The sequence below is a fragment of the Nicotiana tabacum genome, chromosome 15, assembly GCF_000715075.1.
Source record: "Nicotiana tabacum cultivar K326 chromosome 15, ASM71507v2, whole genome shotgun sequence".
Classification (NCBI taxonomy): Eukaryota; Viridiplantae; Streptophyta; class Magnoliopsida; order Solanales; family Solanaceae; genus Nicotiana; species Nicotiana tabacum.
This window is the reverse complement of record NC_134094.1, coordinates 117,239,891-117,259,381: the sequence shown is the minus strand read 5'-3', so window position 1 is coordinate 117,259,381 and position 19,491 is coordinate 117,239,891. Positions and strand designations below refer to the sequence as shown.

Below are 19,491 nucleotides of genomic sequence, written 5' to 3'. Positions count from 1 at the left end.
TATGGACGGTAACAAAGTTTGCACAAGAAGTGCAGAGTGTAGTATGAGTACAACCGACCCCATGTACTTGTAAGTGTCGAGCCTAACCTCGACGACGTAGTGACGAGGCTATGACAAGACACCTACATAATAAAACTGTCCAGATAACAGTATATGTACAAGATAACAACAAATAAAAGTTAAACACGTACCATTATGAGGGGGACATGCTAAAGGGACACAAGATTTAAGAGATACAACGGAAATGATAACCAGAACAATCAACTTGCTTTTAACCAATGAAAACAACTAAACACAATGAAGAAAATTGCACGGCATCACCCTTCGTGCTTTTACTCTCAACCTCACAATAATACAATAATACTGCACGACATCACCCTTTGTGCTTTTACTCTCTGCCTCACAATATAAATCAATAGATACGGTACGACGTTACCCTTCGTGCATTAACTCTCATAACATGGCACAACATCACCCTTCGTGCATTAACACTCACAATATGGCAGAACATCACCCTTCGTGCTTTAATACTCACAATATGGCAGGACATCACCCTTCGTGTATTGACACTTATAATATGGCACGACATCACCCTTCGTGCATTAACACTCTCTCTTACCACATAACAATGAACAAGTAATAGCAGGGAGACAAAATCAACAAGAACACGCCTTACTTCAACAATGGTTCCACAATACCAATCTCAACTTTGTAATCAATACTCAATTATCAAAAAAGCCCGTAAACACGATAAGAACGATCAAGTTAGTAATTAACTAGTCTAAGCATGGATAACAAGATCAAAGTAAGCAATAAACTACAAGGAACAAGTCCCCACCCGCATGCTTTAACCCGACACAACGCATAAGTACTCGTCACCTCACATATACGTTGTACCCAACATCTAAACATGTAGCAAATAGACAAACAAGTCTTAATCCCTCAAGTCAAGGTTAACCACGACACTTACCTTGCTCCCAAGGTCCACTTCAAAGCTCAATCACAACTTTGCATTTCAAACAAGCCTTCGAACCAATAGAATCTAGCAAATTACTAACCAAACGATTCAAATTAAAACCTTAGGAACTATCCACGATTGTAAAGGATTCAATTTAGGTCATTATTGAAAAAGTCAACAAAAGTCAACTCCCGGGCCCGCTCGGTCCAATCCCGAAATTCGGACCAAAACCCGATTACCCATTCACCCTTGAGCCTGGTTATGTAACTTGTTTTGGAATCCGACCTCAATTTGAGGTCAAAATCCCATTTTATAAAAATCCTTAATTCTACCCAAAACCCCCAATTTGCACCATAAAAACACAAGATTTTTGGTTGAAATATTAGGAAATGTAGTGAAAGATTGAAAGAAACTAGTTTAGAATCACTTACGAGTGATTTGGGGAAGAAAGGTTCTTTGAAAAATCGCCTCTAGGGATTCTTGTTTTGAAAATTTGAGAGAATGAACCAAAATCCCGTCTAAGTCCCATTTCGATTAGTTGCAGATGTCGCATTTGCGACCTGGGGTTCGCAAATGCGAAGAATCAATCGCAAATGCGAAGACCTTCACATCTCTGCTTTCATCGCATTTGCGATGACTTGTTTGCAAATGAGAACATTGATCTTCCGCATTTACGACCAAATTGATCGCAAATTCGACCAAGCCTGCCCCAGCCCCACTTCGCAAATGCGAAGTATTGTTCGCAAATGCGAACTCTGGCCTCCCGCAATTGCGACCTCTTGATCGCAAATGCGAACTCATGCTGACCCAGGTACTCTTCGCAAATGCGAGCCTGTCAGGATTGGGGAATGTTCGCAAATCGAACACTGATCAGACATCGGTTACCAGAAATTGCAGAACCAGCTGAGTTTTCTAAGTCCAAACCACTCCGTAGCCTATCCGAAACTCACCCGAGCCCTCGGAGCTTTAAACGAACTATGCACACAAGTTTAAAAATATCATCCGAACTTGCTCGTGCGATTAAATCGCCAAAATAACACCTAGAACTACGAATTGAACACCAAATCAAATGAAATTTTCAAGAAAACTTTGAAACTTCTATTTTCATAACCGGACGTCCGAATCACGTCAAACCAACTTCGTTTCTCACCAAATTTGACAGACAAGTCATAAATATAGTAGTGGACCTATACCGGGTTCCGGAACTGAAATACGGATCCGATATCCAAAAAATCAAACATTGGTGAAACATTTCAAAGTCATTAAGCCTTTAACTTTTAAATTTCAACAAAGTGCGATAACTCGAGTTAGGGACTTCCGAATTCGATTTCGGGCATACGCCCAAGTCCCAAATCACGATACGGATCCACCGGGACCGTCAAAAAATAAATTCGGATCCATTTGCTCAAAACGTTGACCGAAGTCAACTCAAATGGGTTTTAAGGCAAAAGTTTTACATTTTCTTAGTTTTTAATATAAAAACTTTCCGAAAAAATATCCGGTCTGCGCACGCAAATCGAGAAAAGCTAAAATGAGGTATTTAAGGTTTCAAAGCGCATAATTAGATTTTGAAACATAAGATGACCTATCGGGTCATTTTTCCTGCAGAGATGTTGATTATTGGTTTCAGCTCATTTATGAAATTTATCTACCGATTGGATGTCATTTGTTCTAATTATGGTGTGTAAATGTGTGAAGTTTGGTTGAGTAGCTGGTTCCAGTTTGTTATTTCATCTTTAAAAAGGGGGCATTGATAAATGGCAGGGGGCTTCTATTCTAGCTAGGAGTATTGTTGCTGATTATAGGTGAGATGGATTTGCTAGTTTATAGCAATCCTTGTTTTGACAATCTTTATTTGCCTCTATAGTAAAAATAAAAAAAATAAAAAAATTACCAATTGCATGCTTTGGTATTTTTGTATGTGTTAAACTTTAAGAAAATAGTTTGAAAATCAAGTATACCGAAGATATACTGTTTGAATTGGAGAGGAAGCTACAGAAGGAAGTGCAAAAAGAGTGGTAGATGAATTGAAGAAGTGAAGAAAACCATTGTTGTTTCAAAATTAGTTAGATTCTGTTTGAATATTGAAAATAATTTTATTATGACATTGTTTTCTTGTAAAGACTACAGATTTTTGTACTTGAAATTACTATATAGAGAGCTTCTGTTTCCATTACATATGATTCCAGTTTATGTTTTTTTTATAGGATGCATTAATAAAAATAGTCTTGAGAATTAATAATATTTGCGTAAATGTCAATAATAATTCAAATATTTCCGACACTTTCAAATAAGTCGCAAACAATTAGCTAAAAACTACAATGCTGACATTTGATAAAAGTCTCAAACAAATGTCACTATTCGTTTGCCGACATTAATCTATGTGTTGGAAATTTGAAAGTGACATTTTTGCAAATGTCAGTAAATAAATGTCGCAAATCTTTTACCGATATTTATTTAAACTTCAAAAAATTACCGATATTGAAATTTCCGACATTTACATTAAATATAAAATAAATATCGGTTAAAGATTTTGTGACATTTATCCAACTTAATGCGTTTATAATATGTCGTCGTATGTCAACTTTTTGTAGTGACTATAATTTAACTTGTACGAAAGTAATCTGATAAGATTGCTTAGCGTTCTTTAATACTCATTCAATCTCAAATATCAGTCGCTTTCAAGAAACATGATTTATTCTTTAAATATTTGATGATATTTCTTTTTTAAAATCAACTGTCATGATTCCAATTAGTAAAATATTAATTAAGTAAGAATATTAAGAAGAAATAAAAGACAGTTTAGATAAATGTTTTATGATTGAAGTTATTACATAAATATATTTTTTAAACGATGTACAAAATTCTTAAAAGATAATATGATGCAATATAATACTAGTGTGGGGAGAAGTACACAAATAGCCATTTTTAGGACTGCTATTCAGGGTTTAGCCAACACTTATTTTGTTCTGAAAATTTGAACTAACACCTTAACTTTATTGTGTCCTGAAAAATTAAACTGACAAACTGAAATTCAGAATATAATGGCTAATTTTAAAAGAGAAATTTTCATAAACCACTATAGTTTAGAGCCTAGTAACTACAATTTGCCTAATTACTATTTGTAGCTACTATTTAATTGTTACTAACTTGTATCACTTGTATTCAAATGCACAATGAATACAGCATGTGTCAACTTCGCACAACGAATACAATGTGTATCAACTGTATTCGTTCGCATCAACTGTATTTGTTCGTACAACGAATACAACTAAGGCGAGATACAAAAATAAAGAAAAATAAAATATTTTTGTTGAGAGTTGAACTAACCTTCATTAACTATGCGAGTGCTCTAACCACCCGAGCTATAAGAGCTTATTGCTCTCTTGTTTCAGTTCAAAATAATTAATCTCTTATTTTACGAATTTGCTATAAAATTTAATTATAGTTATGAATGGTAAATTTACTGAAAGTATAGTTACGAATAATAAATACGGTGTAAATATTTGAGGCTTGGTGTAACTTTCCCATCTAAAACAGTAGCCCTAGAATGGCTAGCTGATGTCATTTCTACTTTTTGTTTTTTTTTAGTTGACTAGGCTAGTCCGTAAGGAAAGTATGGATTGTCAATTTACGAGTCCAACTATTTTCGCCCTTCAGTCAAACTGAATTTGTCCCGTTGTCTGTACCCAACTATTTCCTCATGGAGTCTTTATTCTTAGCCCCCCCCCCCCCCCCAAAGTGGACATTTGGCTTGGTGCTCGCTCAGATTTTGGTACTTTTTGAGCTCAGATTTTCATTGTGCAATTAAAATTTCAGATCTTGATTGCTTCTGCTATACCCTGAATTATCTTGTACTGTTAATATCTGTACCATTTGATCATGATCTTGCCTAACGTATGACACGTTATCTTTACTTTTCAGTTTGACACTTCAAATGACTCATAAACTCATTGCGTTCTTCACAAAAATCTTGCTTCCGTTCTTCGTAGTGTCCACTCTCTCTCTTCCTAACAGGTGAGTACTGAGCAGAGTAAGGATTTAACTTTAGCTGTTAGTGTTCTTTGATTGCTTCTGTTATTATTATTATTAATTTTTTACTTCGGTAAGTAACTCTTCTTTCCTAATTTGCCTTAGTAGACGCAATATTTAGTACTGAGCTTGAATAGAGTAGAGTAGATAGAGGATTCATATAGTCGGCCCAAGTCAACCCCAACAAGTTCTGGGACTAAGGGCGTAATTCATTGATGTATAAGTAACTTCAAAGGTTCTGGCTTTCCTGGAGAATATAGGCGAGCATGATTTTATCTACTTAATTATGTGTTCAACATGCCCCTCGTGTGCAGGGGCCTAGTGTTTTACAGACGGGTTCAATTGAATCCATAACTTTCGATGCAGGATAAAAATTCATATATAAAAATTTATTAAAATTGCAAAAATAGTAGATATGAACCTATAATTTTATAAATATAATGAGTTCAATGCTAAAAATCTTGAAGGTTGAACCTATAGGATTTAAATCATGGATCCGCCTATGCTCACATGCGGGCCTGACTTTGTTTTGATTATGGGTGACGGTGAGATTCGAACCCAGACCTTTGCTTACTCTAATACATGCTGAAAAGCAAATATCATGTTGAAGCGTGTGGCCATCTTTTTGTGTTAATTCTTGCCAGTATTTGCCTTCTTTCTTATCGTTCTTTTTCCCCATCATTGTGTATTCTGTAACTATTTTTTGTTGCTCTCACACTGGACTTAGATTTCTCGTAACTTAAAAATTAATCATGCAACTATGCTTCAATTCCTAATTAGTTAGGTCTGCATATTATTTCTTTATGTCCATTCCACTATCTTCAGTCGGAGTTGGCTATATGAATCTTAAAATGATTAAACAGAAGAGAGTACGGAGAATGCCCTTCTTAGGGGTTCGACTTGTTGACCATGGTTCTCCTTTGTTTCCTATATTACTCACGTTCTATGCTTCTCTTTCTTCAATGCTCTAATGCTGCAGATGTTCAGCAGATGCTTCTACAGAAATAGAAAGGACACTGGCTATAATAAAGCCAGATGGGGTTTCGGGAAACTATACAAATCCCATAAAGGAAACAATTCTAGATCATGGATTCAAAATCACTGAGGAATTGTTCATTCAGCTTGACGAGGATCATGTGAAAAGCTTTTATGCTGAGCACTCCTCAAGGAGCTTCTTTCCAAGCCTTGTTGAATACATGGCCAGGTAAACTTTTCCCGTCTGGAGATGGTATTTGATTCTGAATTTGCTAGTAAGCCTCATTCTGTTTCTTAGCCAAGGTACCTGTTAGTCCTGCTGCATTATTTTTTCCTTTTTCCCTTTTTATCTATTGCTTCAAACTATTTACTGGTTCTTTGAGGAAAAGTAAATAACATCCTTATAATATAGGCTGTAGGCTAGTTTGATTTGATCTCAAGTGGTTGTTGAGAACATCTATACTGTTATATGGAGAATTTACCGAAACAATTTGTTGCCTCTTGAAAATGGATGATATTCGATGTTGACTATTGCAAGATCCCTGAAGGGATTGCAGCCTAAACTGACTGTTGCATCTGCCTCTAGATTGGAGCTATTATATGTTGCTTCTAACTGTATAATAGAAAATAGCATACTCAGACCTTGGAATTTAGAATTGAGGTTCATAAGCGATCGGGATGATTGGAAGGTGGCATAGGTCGACCAAATTTTCTCTATATTACATGTTTCTGAATATTTGGGACAGGAAGCGGATACCCTTCTTTGGCGGAGGCAGAAAAATGAGAGCTTTAGTGTTTTCTACTCACTACTTATTCAGCTAGTGGTGATGGACGACGGTTTCCATGGTAGGCCATTTTCAGCTCTGAGTGACAATGATGAAGAAATATGTGAATCACCTCCTTTTGCATTGTGAGGTGGAGCATGTTTGATGTGCCGTTTGGAGTGGGATAGGTTTTGCAAAGAGCCAATTTTGGAATGCGTATCATCAATGAAGGGGTTCTAACTTCTAAGTATGCATGGAAGTGTTAAGTTATTTTGTTGGTGTATTCAGAGGGTTGAGGCCCAATTGATTGAAACAAAAGTTTGTAAAAGATAAATTTTCATCAATAAAGTTTTGTAAATGATATAGAAAGCTTTGGAATCTTTTGAGTTCGTTAGAGATATAATTTTGTAAGAAATGATATAGAAAGCTCTTCTATCAAAGAAGTAAATAACATAGAAAGATATGTGAATCTTCTTTGAGTGCTTTCAAGATGCAGTTTTATATAAGTGATATAACACCAGCTTGGTAACCTTTTCATCCATTTCAAATAAACCCTTCAGTTATTGAGAAAAAGGGTATTTTTTCATTTATCAACTTGATAATCATTTCATTTCAGTGACAGAAGTAGCGAAATTAGTAAAGATCTGTCTTTTGGGATCTTGAATTTAGAATAGTTTTGTGGACTGATTTCTCATGAGAATTTTTGCAGACTGCTCCTCCCTTCTCATCCATTTACTACTTTTTTCCTTGATTGACCAATTTATCATCAGTGGTCCATTGTTGATAATGGTTTTGGAGAAAGGGAATGCCATAGCTGACTGGCGTGCACTAATTGGTCCAACAGACCCACTCAAAGCAAAGGTTACTCATCCTCACAGGTACCTTCCTGTTATTATTACATAGGTCATACAATTAGAAGATTAGAAAGTTAAGTAGATAGCCATAGCAGGAGTTTGTCTTCCTTACAAAATAAGGGGTACTGCCTTAGTTTAACTCAGTAAAAAATGCATTTCTCAAAGATTTGCTTTTGAAAATTGAAACGTTGTAAAGTATGTGTAACTCTCGAATTCCCTTAGTCTGAGGTTGCATTTCTGCAAAGAAGCTGTCTCCTTCATGGTATTACATTATTGCGTTTACTGATATTCTTGCAAATTTTGCGACTCTTCTCCTCCCACATATATTAAAGATTTATCTGAAACAGCTAACTTCGTCTTACTTTCTACGTTATGAGCTTTTGCAGTTTTGTTTTCTATCTCTACAATTGAAGATGTTGAAGTTGTTGGTAATGCCTACGACTTTATTGACCCCATACGTAGTTAAAGGAGTTCACAGTCTGAGTTACTTGTAACGGCACCTACTTGGTGTTGTTTTCATTAATAAAATACCTATACATATCCAAACAGAAAAAAATTATTGGTGATACTTTTTACCTTGACAATGTCAGACTTTTGTTAATTCTTGATTTTGTTAATTCTTGGCAAGACATATGTTTCTTTAACCTGTGTCTTTATCACTTTCAGTGTCAGAGCCATATGTGGGCTGGATTTACAGAAGAATTGTGTTCATGGTTCTGACTCACCTCAGTCTGCTCCCCGGGAAATATCCTTTTTCTTTGAAAGGACATCATCAGGTCACTACTAGCCCATTTTATGCATGTTTCTGATTATGGTTATGCACTTTGTTCTTGAGGTCTCTTTTTCCCAACTTTTTCCAATGAAAAAGAAAAAGAGTGATGATACACGTTCTTTTTAGGTGTGACATGTGATGATATTCGTTTTTGCTGGCTGTGACATATTGGTCAGCAGTCGTTACTTTTTAAATCCTGCATGAAATTCTTGAATTGTTATTTTTATACCAACTGCAAATTACTCCTACTTTTTTTGGTACTAGTCTCCTCTGAGATTTTCTTGGCCGAACAAATGGGTGCAAGAAAGGAAATAAAGCATTAATTTGATATTTATCATCCAAATTGTTTATTTTTGCATAAAATGATAGTGTAGTTTTATCTGCATTCTGTAGCTGATTATGAAGTCTTCTTGTCCAAATTCTTTAGTGTGGGTCTGATGCATGTCGTAAGAGACGGTGAGGGAGAGATCGGCTGTATTTGGTGCCCGGAAAAATTGTCACCTTTAACTTTTGAGTAAACTGCATTTATTAGTTATCAGTATGGCCGAATTACTTTAAGTTGCTTTCAGATTTACCACATTTAACCGTTTAGATTGAGACAAGTGAAATTAGTTCTTCTGCCACTTTTTATTTTATTTTAAAGATTTAAAGAGTCTGTCGGACAGCCATTAGACCATCCCAGCAACCATGGTTAGGGGCTGAGAACGATCATCTACTGCGCCATGACCCGAGGGCCGTGGGAGCTGTTAATCATGCTCTGGTCTAATGGCCATGTCTCATCAACCAGACTTGGTTTTCTTCTGCCACTTGGATTAACAGAAACGAGGATTCTAACAGTTACACCGGCTTTTGCCACCCAGTGCCCCATCTCCGTTGCTTCTTCCCTTAAACTTCTAAACGCTTCTTTGAAACCTGTAAAATTATTACGAATGTATGCTCAACCCTCTACGAACTAGATTAAATTTCCAGGATTGGAGATGAGGTTATAGAGGGTCTATGTCTGGCACTTATTTTTACTCTTTCTGGGGGGTTTTGGGGAGGGTCACTGGACCATAAGGTTAGAAATTTTTGTTTAATTTGTTCAACTTCAGCATAATATGGACCAAATTAGCTAATTTCCAAATTGTATAAGATTAAAAATGTGTTGAACACGATAAGAAGGGACGAAATTATTCTGTAATGCCTGAACAGAAAGTGCAAAAATAGCCCTTCATTTTGATGGAAGTATCCTGAAAACCAATTTCTTATTTGATATTTTACTTTTGCTGCTTCTTTAGAAGTTGTTTGGAGAACTAGAAAAATGTCCTCTCTCTCCAATTTAAACGCCCTTCCCCAATCCCCGCCGCAAACAAAAAGAAGAAGAAGAAAAAAAAAGCGCTAGTCCGCAAACAAAAAGAAGAAGAAGAAAAAAAAAAAGCGCTAGTCTTTTGCTTGGTTGATATACAGATGTAAACTCCATGTAGATTCTTCTAACTAAAGTAAAATGGAAACAAGAATCAAAGAGACTAAAAAGTAGAACTGCGGGAAGACCGGAAAGGCGAAACAGAGAGGAAATAAATCTGGTGTCAGAAGTATCTGCTGTGTATCTTTTCAAAATCAAAACTGATCACCTCCATATATCTGTCTTCCATTTTAAGAATGGAGAAACTTTGCAAGAAATTACTTTTTTGAGTTTTTGCATATGAGGTCAATTATTTTATTCCGGGGGTGTTGAGAGACGCCAAAACTAATAGTTTCTGGAGTTTGGACCGGGTGCTTGTAAATGTGGAAGTGAAGTAAGAAAAGTGGAAACAAATTTAGCTGCTTGAACATAATTTTCTCTTTTGAAGTGCAAGAGAGTTTATTGTTTTCCAGTTTCCAATGAAAATGAACTACGAAAATGGAATTATAAGTTTTGTAATTAACTTGTATACTTGTTGCCATCAAGATTCTTTGGCTGATTTCTGTTCACAAAATTCATTTCCTACTGCAGGACATGTATCTAAGCATGATGAATTATAAGGTTAGGAATTCTTGAAGAAGGATTCTATGCCACTGAGATTCCTCTATGAACAAGTTTGATACAGCTCACCTAATTAGAGTTGCGCTCTGAGATGCTATATCCTGCAAGATCAAGCTTAGCAGAATGGTTACTGGGGGTGAGACAGTAGACTTCTATCTTGGCAGTTAACCGAAGACGGATGGAGCGTATGTTATATGGGTAGAGTTGTCAGTATCTTCGATATGGAACATATATAATGTGTGTGTGTGAAAAACAGTATAATGTCATCAAATATTAATTCTAAACTAGTATAGAAACTACAATGAGTTCAGTATTAAAAACCTTAAAGTTTGACTACATCATAGTTTAAATTTTGGATCTGTCTATGCAGTTTACCAGCCATTTCTTGTTTGTTCCCCTCTTTGCTGCAATTGGCATCTTGATCTTTCAGACACATTTGTGGAGTTGAGCGTTGAATGTTGTGGGAATTCCCCCACCATGTGGTATATGTACCATGGACATGCAACATTTTGGGAACCATGGCGCCGAGTATCTTAGCTTTCTTTTTTCTTTCCTTGAGCCGAGTGTCTATCGGAAATAGCTTCTCTACCTCTATAAGGTAGGGGTAAGATCTGCGTACACATTATCCTTCCCAGACCCCACTCGTGGGATTATAATGGGTTTGTTGTTGTTATTGGTGGCGCAGAGTATCTTAGTGGATCAGTATCAATATATCATATGAAAGAACAGATTTTCACACCAGGTGATTTCCTTCATTATTAGCTTGTTAATTCAGTCCCTTTGGTTTAAAAAGCCGGATGATTTCCAATTTACACATTTTGATCATGTGTTACACAGACGTAACAAGGTTTGAGCTTTCAAGGCGTGGCTATATTACTAGTTTTTCTATAGTAGGTTTTGACTTACTTACACGTCATTCTCCTTTCAACTATTATCGTTGATTCATCCCTTGTATTTTGACCACCACCGGTAATCGGAGCACTAAGTAATTGTTTCTTGGTTTAGTAAATATAGGAAGGACAGAACATTGGTTGAGCAAGTTAGCTTAAAATGGGATTTCTTCTCATTTATCCAGGTTTTGGTAGACATAGTTACTCGTTATAATATATGATAGTGAGAGATAACAAGTATTTAGTGAAATAATCATAATGTATACGAGTTGATCCGAACACTATCATTATCAAATTAAAAAGAGCGTGGCAGTGTACGACTTGTCAAGTGATCGACAGGGATATGAATTTAAGCTAGTGTTTGGACATAGATTTGATAGAAATTTGAAAAAAGAGTTTTTGAAATTGTGTTCGAAAAATAATTTTTGAAAGTTGAAGTTGTATTTGGATATGTATTTTATTTAAAGAAAAGTTGAAGTTTTGTGAGTAGAAGAAAATATTTCACCCAAAACCTATCATAAACTAGTTTTTGGAAACTTGAAATTTTTTGAATTTTTATCCAAAACATGATCATATTTTATAAACAAACGATATTTTTAATTTGTATTTTGAAAAAATAAAACCAAAACTATGGCAGGAGCTAAGTATTAGCACAAACTCCTAAGAATAAAGTAAGACCTAAAACCTAGCATTGATTGAATAGCCTCTGTCAACTCATTTCCTGTTTTGCAGCTTGGCGTAGCTAAGGGCGGCCATAAAAAAGATTCTTTTATTTTTTTTTAAATTATTGTTTGGCCATTAAAATTTAAAATTTCACTTGAAATTGAATTTCAGAATTTTTTCGGAATTTGAAAAATTTCCAAAAGTTATTTTTTAAAATTTTCACTTCAAAACACTCACAAAAATTCAAAAATAGCTCCAAATTGTATTGATGTCCAAACACAACTCTAATTTTTAAATATCATTTTCAACTTAAAAACAATTATTTTTTCCCGGAATTTTATAGTTTTTATGTCGAGACGCCCCCTAAGAATTTCGTAGGGACCATCAAGCAAAGTAAACCGTTTAAAATCACATTTAGGAGATTAAAACAATAATTGGAAAGATCCAATGAAAAGAGAGCTAGTCATCAAAGCGAGAATAAAGGCACTTTATTATGGAGGAGACAAGTCCACATCATATAATGACTTAGTTTAATTGAAGTAAGGTTAAGAACATTCCACATCTGGCAAAGTCTCTCGATATTAGTTAGCAAGATATGACTTTGCAAGTCACTAGGATTCTAGTAGTTTACTCACATGGCCTTTCTTTACTTAAACTTTTAAATTAACCTTTCTTGGTAGGAGTGTTAATTTTCCACTAATCTCTTTTTTCAGTCTTACGTTAATCTCGAGGTAAAAAAGATCCCTTCGTTGTTTAGTCCTAAACTCCTAATTGAGTTGTTGCAATTAATTTTTTAAGCATTTTGTGGTCTAAAATCTTCAATGACGAACTTGGTGACGCCAAAGAGTTCTTATTATATGTATTTGAATACTTACTTTCCAGTTGATTAACTTTTAAAGATTCCTAACTTGGCAACAAATGTGTCTGTACCAAAAATAAAAGTATTTGTGTTGTGGTACTTCTCACATTGAATTCCCTTAAATAGTTTTTTTTTTTGCATGTTTTTTTTATATATATATATTTTGACTTTCCTTATTGAAAGTCATGGCTCAGCCACGACCTTTGAACTCTATGACTTAAAAGAATATAAGGGGTTGTTTGGTAGGATTTATAAGAATAATACTGAATAAGGTATATTAGTAATAATAAGATTAGTTAAGCTGAGATTATTTCTTATCAACTATTTTATTTAGTATATTAAAAATAACATGTATTGCATTATTTTTAAAAAAGAATGTTATTTGTTTACAAAAATAGCCCCCACATTCTTTGGAAAAAGTTTTGTAAGAGCACTTCTATCTTTATACATGCATGCTTATCAACGTATTAAAAAATTTGGTATTGCTACGTATAAAAAAAAGTACTGAATATGGTGTATAACTATTACAAGTATTAATTATACATAGGTCGAAAAATAATACTCTCTACGTTCCAATTTATGTGAATCTGTTTGATTAGGCGCGGAGTTTAAGAAAAAATGAAGACTTCTAGAATTTATGGTCCTAAACAAGTCAAAAGGGGGTCAGAGTATTTGTATGGTTATAAAAGTCACTCATTAATGATAGAATTGTAAGTTTAAGCTAAATTGTTACCAAATTTAGAAATGAATCATTTTTTTTGAACGGACCAAAAAGAAAATAAATTCACATAAATCAGAATAGATGAAGTATTAAATAAAGAATTAATAATAACATCGCTAATATATATATTATTTTTCCTAAAATATCCTATCAAACTACCGGTAGGTGTATTATGAGCCAAGATAGATCTATCTAGAGTGAAGAAGGCATATGATCACATGCTAATTGTCTCCTCATAGAAACTTCATGAACTAAACGTACATATGGTTTAGATAGATATAAAAGAGAGGGTTAATCATCACCACTAATTCTTTAAAAACAAGATACTGTGCATATTATTAAAAATTGAAATCCAATCATTTCAAAAATTATACTACTATAGTAGTTGTTCTACTCTTGTCAATGTATGAAAGGCAAGTCAACCAAACCTCGACTTCATACACGTGTCAATCTGACATAATCAATGAGCTTTATATTTGTTGCGACTTGTGCTGTTCTATCTCCACGTTCTCTTTTATTTGTGGTCCTTTCTTTTATTATTTCTTGGAGAGGATTAATTAGGTGCTTAATTAAATGAATTCAAAATTTTAAATCGCTAATTGTGAATTATCACGATTCATGACATTTATTACGGATTACTTATTACTCCATCCGGTTCATTTTAATCGATTTTTAAACCTTTTTTTGAGGTCTACGATATTTGATTTTTTCAAATATCAAGAAGGAATTTAATTTTTTTTTTCAAAGTTGTCTTTGGAGTAAATAACTTCGGAATATTTGCTATAGTTTCAATGAACAAACTAAGGTTAATATGATCAATTTTATTGTTAATTAATGCTAAAAGATGAATTCCTTAATATATATAAAAATAAAAAAAAAATCAATTAGAGTGAATCGAAGGGAGTAATAAAGAGCACTCTTGGGTTAACTTAAATTATATGTGTGCACTTTGATTGAGAACGGAGTTAAAAAAAGTAAATTATATTCTTAAATTTATGGTCTAAATTGAAATGGAGTATTGAACTGGAGAATGGGGAAAAGACACCATATAATTATTGTACTTTCTACTTTTATTTCAAGGGCTATGTAGAAGAACCTTTTTGAGTTTTTTTCTCCTTTGGCTAGTTGTTTAGCTAAAGTCCAAAGAGAAATGGCCAGTAAGTGCTAATTGAACTTCAAAAGATTATTATTCATATCCGTAAAAATACTTGTGTCCAACTGCTCTTTGACAACCAAACATCCCTCAGTCACTGTGTCTCTTACCGACTGGCCCTTTTTTGTGGCTCTGGAGTCTGGTCAGTAGACACAACGTTTTTGGAAAAAAGGAAAGATTATTTACACATATCAAAAGTATCAACAGAGATTGTGATCATGTGAAGTTTATAGTCAAAGAGTTCTCAAATACAGAAATGCGTCGTTCTTCTTATTCACTTTTTTCGATTTTTTTTTTTTTATAAATCAGTGTTTGATCATAAAAATTTTAAATTTCACTTGAAGTTAAATTTCAGAATTTTCAATATTTGAAAAACTCCAAAAGACAAGTGAGGGTTGCTTAGTTGATAAAGCACCTCCACCCACGACCGTTAGGTCCTGAGTTCGAGTCACGCTGAAGGGAAAATGTGGAAACACTATAGATCTTCCTAATTTGGGAGGGAATAAAAAAAAAAAAAAAAAAAACTCCAAAAAATTATTTTCAATATTTTCATTTCAAATCACCTACAAAAATTCAAAAATAGCTCCAAATTGTATTCATATCCAAACACAACTTTAATTTCCAAATACCATTTTTACTTTAAAAAATTCATTTTTTTCCCCGAAATTTCACAATTTTTATGCTAAAATTGTCAGTGTCATATAAAATGTAATTTAAGGGATGCCTAAAAAGGCAGAATATATCCGATGTAATTCTGATTGGATTTTCTCTTATTCCTGGCGTGCTTAGACCACTAATGATAATTAACCGGCATGTTAATGCCTTTGCTGATAAGTGGAAGGAATGTATTAAGGATAACAAAATATATTGACCCCCTAAATGAACAAAAGAAAGAAAAGAATAATCTTTCTTTGTCGATTTGTTGGTTATTTAATGAGAAATTTTCAAAAACCACTATTGTTTAGTGGCTATTAACTCCCTATAGCTATCATATACATAATTACTTCCTATAGCTACTATTCAGTTGTTACGATAGTGTATTCACATGTATTCGCGGTATTGTATTCATGAATACAATAGCAAAAAGCACCTAAAATCAGGACAGTCCAGCTGTACGCGCATGTATTCACATGTATTCGTACCATGTATTCATGAATACAACAGTAAAAAGCGCCTAAAATCAAGGCAGTCCAGCTGTACGCGCATGTATTCACATATATTCGTGTTGCTGTATTAATTAATACAATTGTACGCGCATGTATTCACATATATTCGCGTCATGTATTCATGCAGTAACGACAATCCCTTAAATATAGGTATGTCCAGCTATCTAAGAGAGAGAAAACATATAAATAGCGTATTTCATGCCTCAATGGTAGTATATACAATAAAATACTTATTTTGTTATAAAATATAAAAGGTAGCTATAGAAAATAATATTTTAAAATAATTTTAGTTTATAATAAATATGGTGTATACCTTTGTTATAGGAGGTAAAATTTTCTTATTTAATTTAGCTCTTTAACCCATGGTTGACATGATAATAATAACAAGTCCAATAAAATCTTACAAGTGGAGTCTGAGGAGGATAATATGTACGTAAACCTTATCTCCACCTTGTATACGTAGAGAGACTACTTCGTATAGACCCACAACCTACACCATAATAAGAAAATAAAATTCAAGAATGAGATTTGAAAGCAAACTAGCTACTAGTAATGCATATTAATTAAGTTGGAGATATTTGTGTTACTATTGGTGTCACTAAGAGGGCTAGTCATACAGGTCGTGGCGTGACAACAACCGTTGGATAACAAATGTTTTCTTTGAGATTGATTCTCGACATTCATTAACTGATAATGTAAAAGAATGTTTACACGGTCACCTAATACATGTAAATATTCTTAGTAAATAGCATTAGTAACCTGAAAAAACGAGACAAGTAATATGTTATAACTAGTTAAAATATATCAATAGCGTGAAAGTTCTTTACACTATCAATGTATATAAAAGGGTAATCGGTGCATTAAGCTCCCGCTATGCGCGGGGTACATAGTCTTATATTGCATTTCTGCAAGAGGTTGTTTCCACGGCTTGAACCCGTGATCTCCTAATCACACGACAACAACTTTATCAGTTACACCAAAACTCACTTTCACACTATCAGTGTATATAATTAGTTAAATTAAATCCATACTTAAAAGCTAGAAGAATGCCTAAAGATTAGCATTAATCTTGAATCTACTGGAAGGTATCATAGCCACGCATTCCTCTTTCAACAGTGTGGTCACTCAAGTACTATACTGTGCGCGCACATTACTCCTCTATTTGTGTGCATATATTATCTTTATTCTACATAGGCAAATTTGCATGTTTCACTTTTGTCCATATAAAAAGAGAAGAGAATGTCTTGTGCTAGTAATAGAAACTAATAGGTCTATGTTTTAGTACTACTAAGTACTAATAGTTGACTCAATAATACTATAAGAGAGTGACAAACTCAATACCAATATTTATTTATTACTACTTCTAAAGCTCCTTTCTCAACTCTCTTCTACTGTCCACCAATTACCAACTTCTCAAACATCATCAGCAGATTCATTTTAGGATATGAAGGTTGGTTAATTAATTAGCATAACAGTTGCAGCAATTATTCTAAAGCTGTATATATTGCTAGGTTGATAAATTTACTCTGTTTTGGCTTGCAGTTCTTTAACTGGATGCACAATAAGTTAAATGGGGGACAAAGAAGCAGAAAAACTAATGCAGTCCCTATCACAAGTAAGCCTTCTTCTCCTTCTCCTATTAGCAAAACCAAACTCAATTCCTTTAGTGCAGCTTTTCCTAAGACATGCATGCACTGTATAGTAGTTAGTAGGTAGTCGAGCATTTTTCTTTTCTTTTCCATACCAGTAGTATTAAGTGTTAGTTTGGTATTTTCCTTATTCCTAGATTGCTATTACTAATACATGTTGTTCTCTTATTATCTTTTACTTCGGTTTTCTTAGTATGTTGTTGTTGTTACTGTTTCTTTTCATCGTTCATTGAACCGAGGGTCTATTACCAATTGCATATACACTATCAGCCTCACACCTCATTTATGGGATTTCACTGGATTTTATTGACATTGCTATTCTCATTTACCACAGAAGTTATATTAGAAGTAAGTTAAAGAATTTTTTTTTCCCTCTCAAACATTTATGGGGAAGGATAAGGGGCCGGGTTGAAAAGATCAATGTGAGAAACTACCACGACATTTACACGTGTAGTTTTAATATACGTCTGCCGAAAAGTAATATTTGACCTACGTATACACTACAATTTTCCTGCAAATAGTATTCGATTGACCATCTTTCGACATATATATGCAGCTCTGTCCCTGGTAGTGAAATCTTTAAGGTCTTCTTAATATAATGTAGTCAATGTTGTAAGTAATTAAAGTACTGTGATTCTTCATTATATTATCTGCAAATTGTGTGACAAATGATAGAACAGATAAACAGAGATTTCTACTAAATCTCCTAATCCTTAATTAACGTGGCATATAACAAGCTTGATTAGGCAACGGCATATATTGAGGAGGCTTTTTCACGTGGGGGATGCATACTAATTTCCTCAAATACTACATTATACTTTAACCAAAAGTAGACAATAAATTTTCGAAATTTGAGAAAATGCTGGACTGTCTCTTTAAGTTGTTTGATTGAGTGTTTAATTTTGGTCACAGATCAAACAAATGAAGAGTTCAAAGATTGGCCAGATTCGTTATTGGCAATTGGAACTTTTGGCATTAAGAGCAGTGAAGAAGTTGGCAAATTACAAAATGATCATCACCAGGACGAAATACTAGAGAATTCACCAGATTTAGCAGAATTCACACCTGAAGAAGTTGGCAAATTACAAAAAGAGTTAACAAAATTATTATCCCGAAAACCGGCTGCTAATAATGCTGATTATATTTTTCCATTGGACAGATTTCTTAATTGTCCTTCAAGTTTGGAAGTTGATCGTAGGATTAGTTCCAGCAGATTTAGCAGTACTAATTCAGACAATTTTGATTATGACGAGGAAGAACTTGACAGAACTATAAGAGTGATTATAGGAAGATGCAAAGATGTTTGCAATAAGCAGAACAAAAAGAAATCAATTGGGAAGAAATCCATTTCTTTTCTTCTCAAGAAAATGTTCGTTTGCGCATTATCTACTGCTTAGAAATGGTCAAGTACTATGATGATCAAAGTGCTAACACAATTGATGAGGTATTAATATATTGCTATTGTATCTACACTGAAAATACACAATCTAAATCTTCAATGAACATTTTTACTCCATTTGTCCCAATTTATGTGATGAAGTCGGATTTCAAGAGTGAAATTATTAATGTTTTATGCAGGAAATGCAGAAATTACTTGAAGGGTTGAACTTTATGCCTGGATTCATATTCACAAGAGATGCAACCTTTATGGATTTTCTCAAAATGTATCAATAAACTAGACTCATACTGTGAGTTCTTTCTCTAGAAGAAATATGTGATTTTGCTTCTTACAGTAATATGTTTGATCCCGCTTATGGGGTCAGGATCGATTGATATCCTCTAGTTGTTCATGCAAGACATGCTTATTTTGCATACAATTATGGTTCAAAAATTTAATACTTATTAAAATTCTCGTGATTTTTCACAAATATAAATAAATTTTCTGACAAAAACTTTGAGTCTATACCTTCTTAACTGCATCCTCACTAATTTTTTGTTAACAACTTAATCTTGTATTAGTAACAACGTGCATTTAACAATTGCAGCTTTTAAGGACAATGCTTTCCAAGAAAATAAGCCCTCAAAATGCCTCT

At 34.0% G+C, this 19,491-nt stretch overlaps 2 protein-coding genes and 1 pseudogene across 3 annotated transcripts; 2 read left to right on the top strand and 1 right to left on the bottom strand.

Moving 5' to 3' along the window:
- Positions 1 to 4,518: 4,518 nt before the first annotated feature.
- LOC107795046 (putative nucleoside diphosphate kinase 5) lies at positions 4,519 to 10,693 on the top strand. Of its 2 annotated transcripts, XM_016617612.2 has the most exons (6): positions 4,519 to 4,733; positions 4,883 to 4,975; positions 5,970 to 6,194; positions 7,500 to 7,607; positions 8,250 to 8,359; positions 10,328 to 10,693. In XM_016617612.2, the coding sequence occupies exons 2-6, from the start codon at positions 4,896 to 4,898 to the stop codon at positions 10,354 to 10,356; spliced, it is 552 nt and encodes a 183-aa protein (XP_016473098.1). In that variant the 5' UTR covers positions 4,519 to 4,733; positions 4,883 to 4,895; the 3' UTR covers positions 10,357 to 10,693. The 2 variants fall into 2 exon arrangements, with proteins under 2 accessions (XP_016473098.1, XP_075087247.1); XM_075231146.1 differs by lacking the exon at positions 4,519 to 4,733 and having other exon boundaries at positions 4,757 to 4,975.
- Positions 9,007 to 9,189, bottom strand: LOC142170091 (small nucleolar RNA U3; annotated as a pseudogene).
- A 6,347-nt stretch (positions 10,694 to 17,040) lies between the features above and the next one.
- On the top strand, positions 17,041 to 18,855 carry LOC107795047 (protein NEGATIVE GRAVITROPIC RESPONSE OF ROOTS-like). Its single transcript, XM_016617613.2, has 3 exons — positions 17,041 to 17,259; positions 17,352 to 17,424; positions 18,371 to 18,855. The coding sequence occupies exons 1-3, from the start codon at positions 17,254 to 17,256 to the stop codon at positions 18,853 to 18,855; spliced, it is 564 nt and encodes a 187-aa protein (XP_016473099.2). The 5' UTR covers positions 17,041 to 17,253.
- Positions 18,856 to 19,491: the final 636 nt, after the last annotated feature.

Coding starts and splice junctions, on each gene's coding strand:
- LOC107795046 (XM_016617612.2), top strand. CDS start 4,896: ATGACTCATAAACTCATTGCGTTCTTCACAAAAATCTTGCTTCCGTTC. Junction 4,976..5,969: donor ACTCTCTCTCTTCCTAACAG/GTGAGTACTGAG, acceptor CTAATGCTGCAG/ATGTTCAGCAGATGCTTCTA. Junction 6,195..7,499: donor CTTGTTGAATACATGGCCAG/GTAAACTTTTCC, acceptor ATTTATCATCAG/TGGTCCATTGTTGATAATGG.
- LOC107795047 (XM_016617613.2), top strand. Junction 17,425..18,370: donor TAATGCAGTCCCTATCACAA/GTAAGCCTTCTT, acceptor TTTTGGTCACAG/ATCAAACAAATGAAGAGTTC.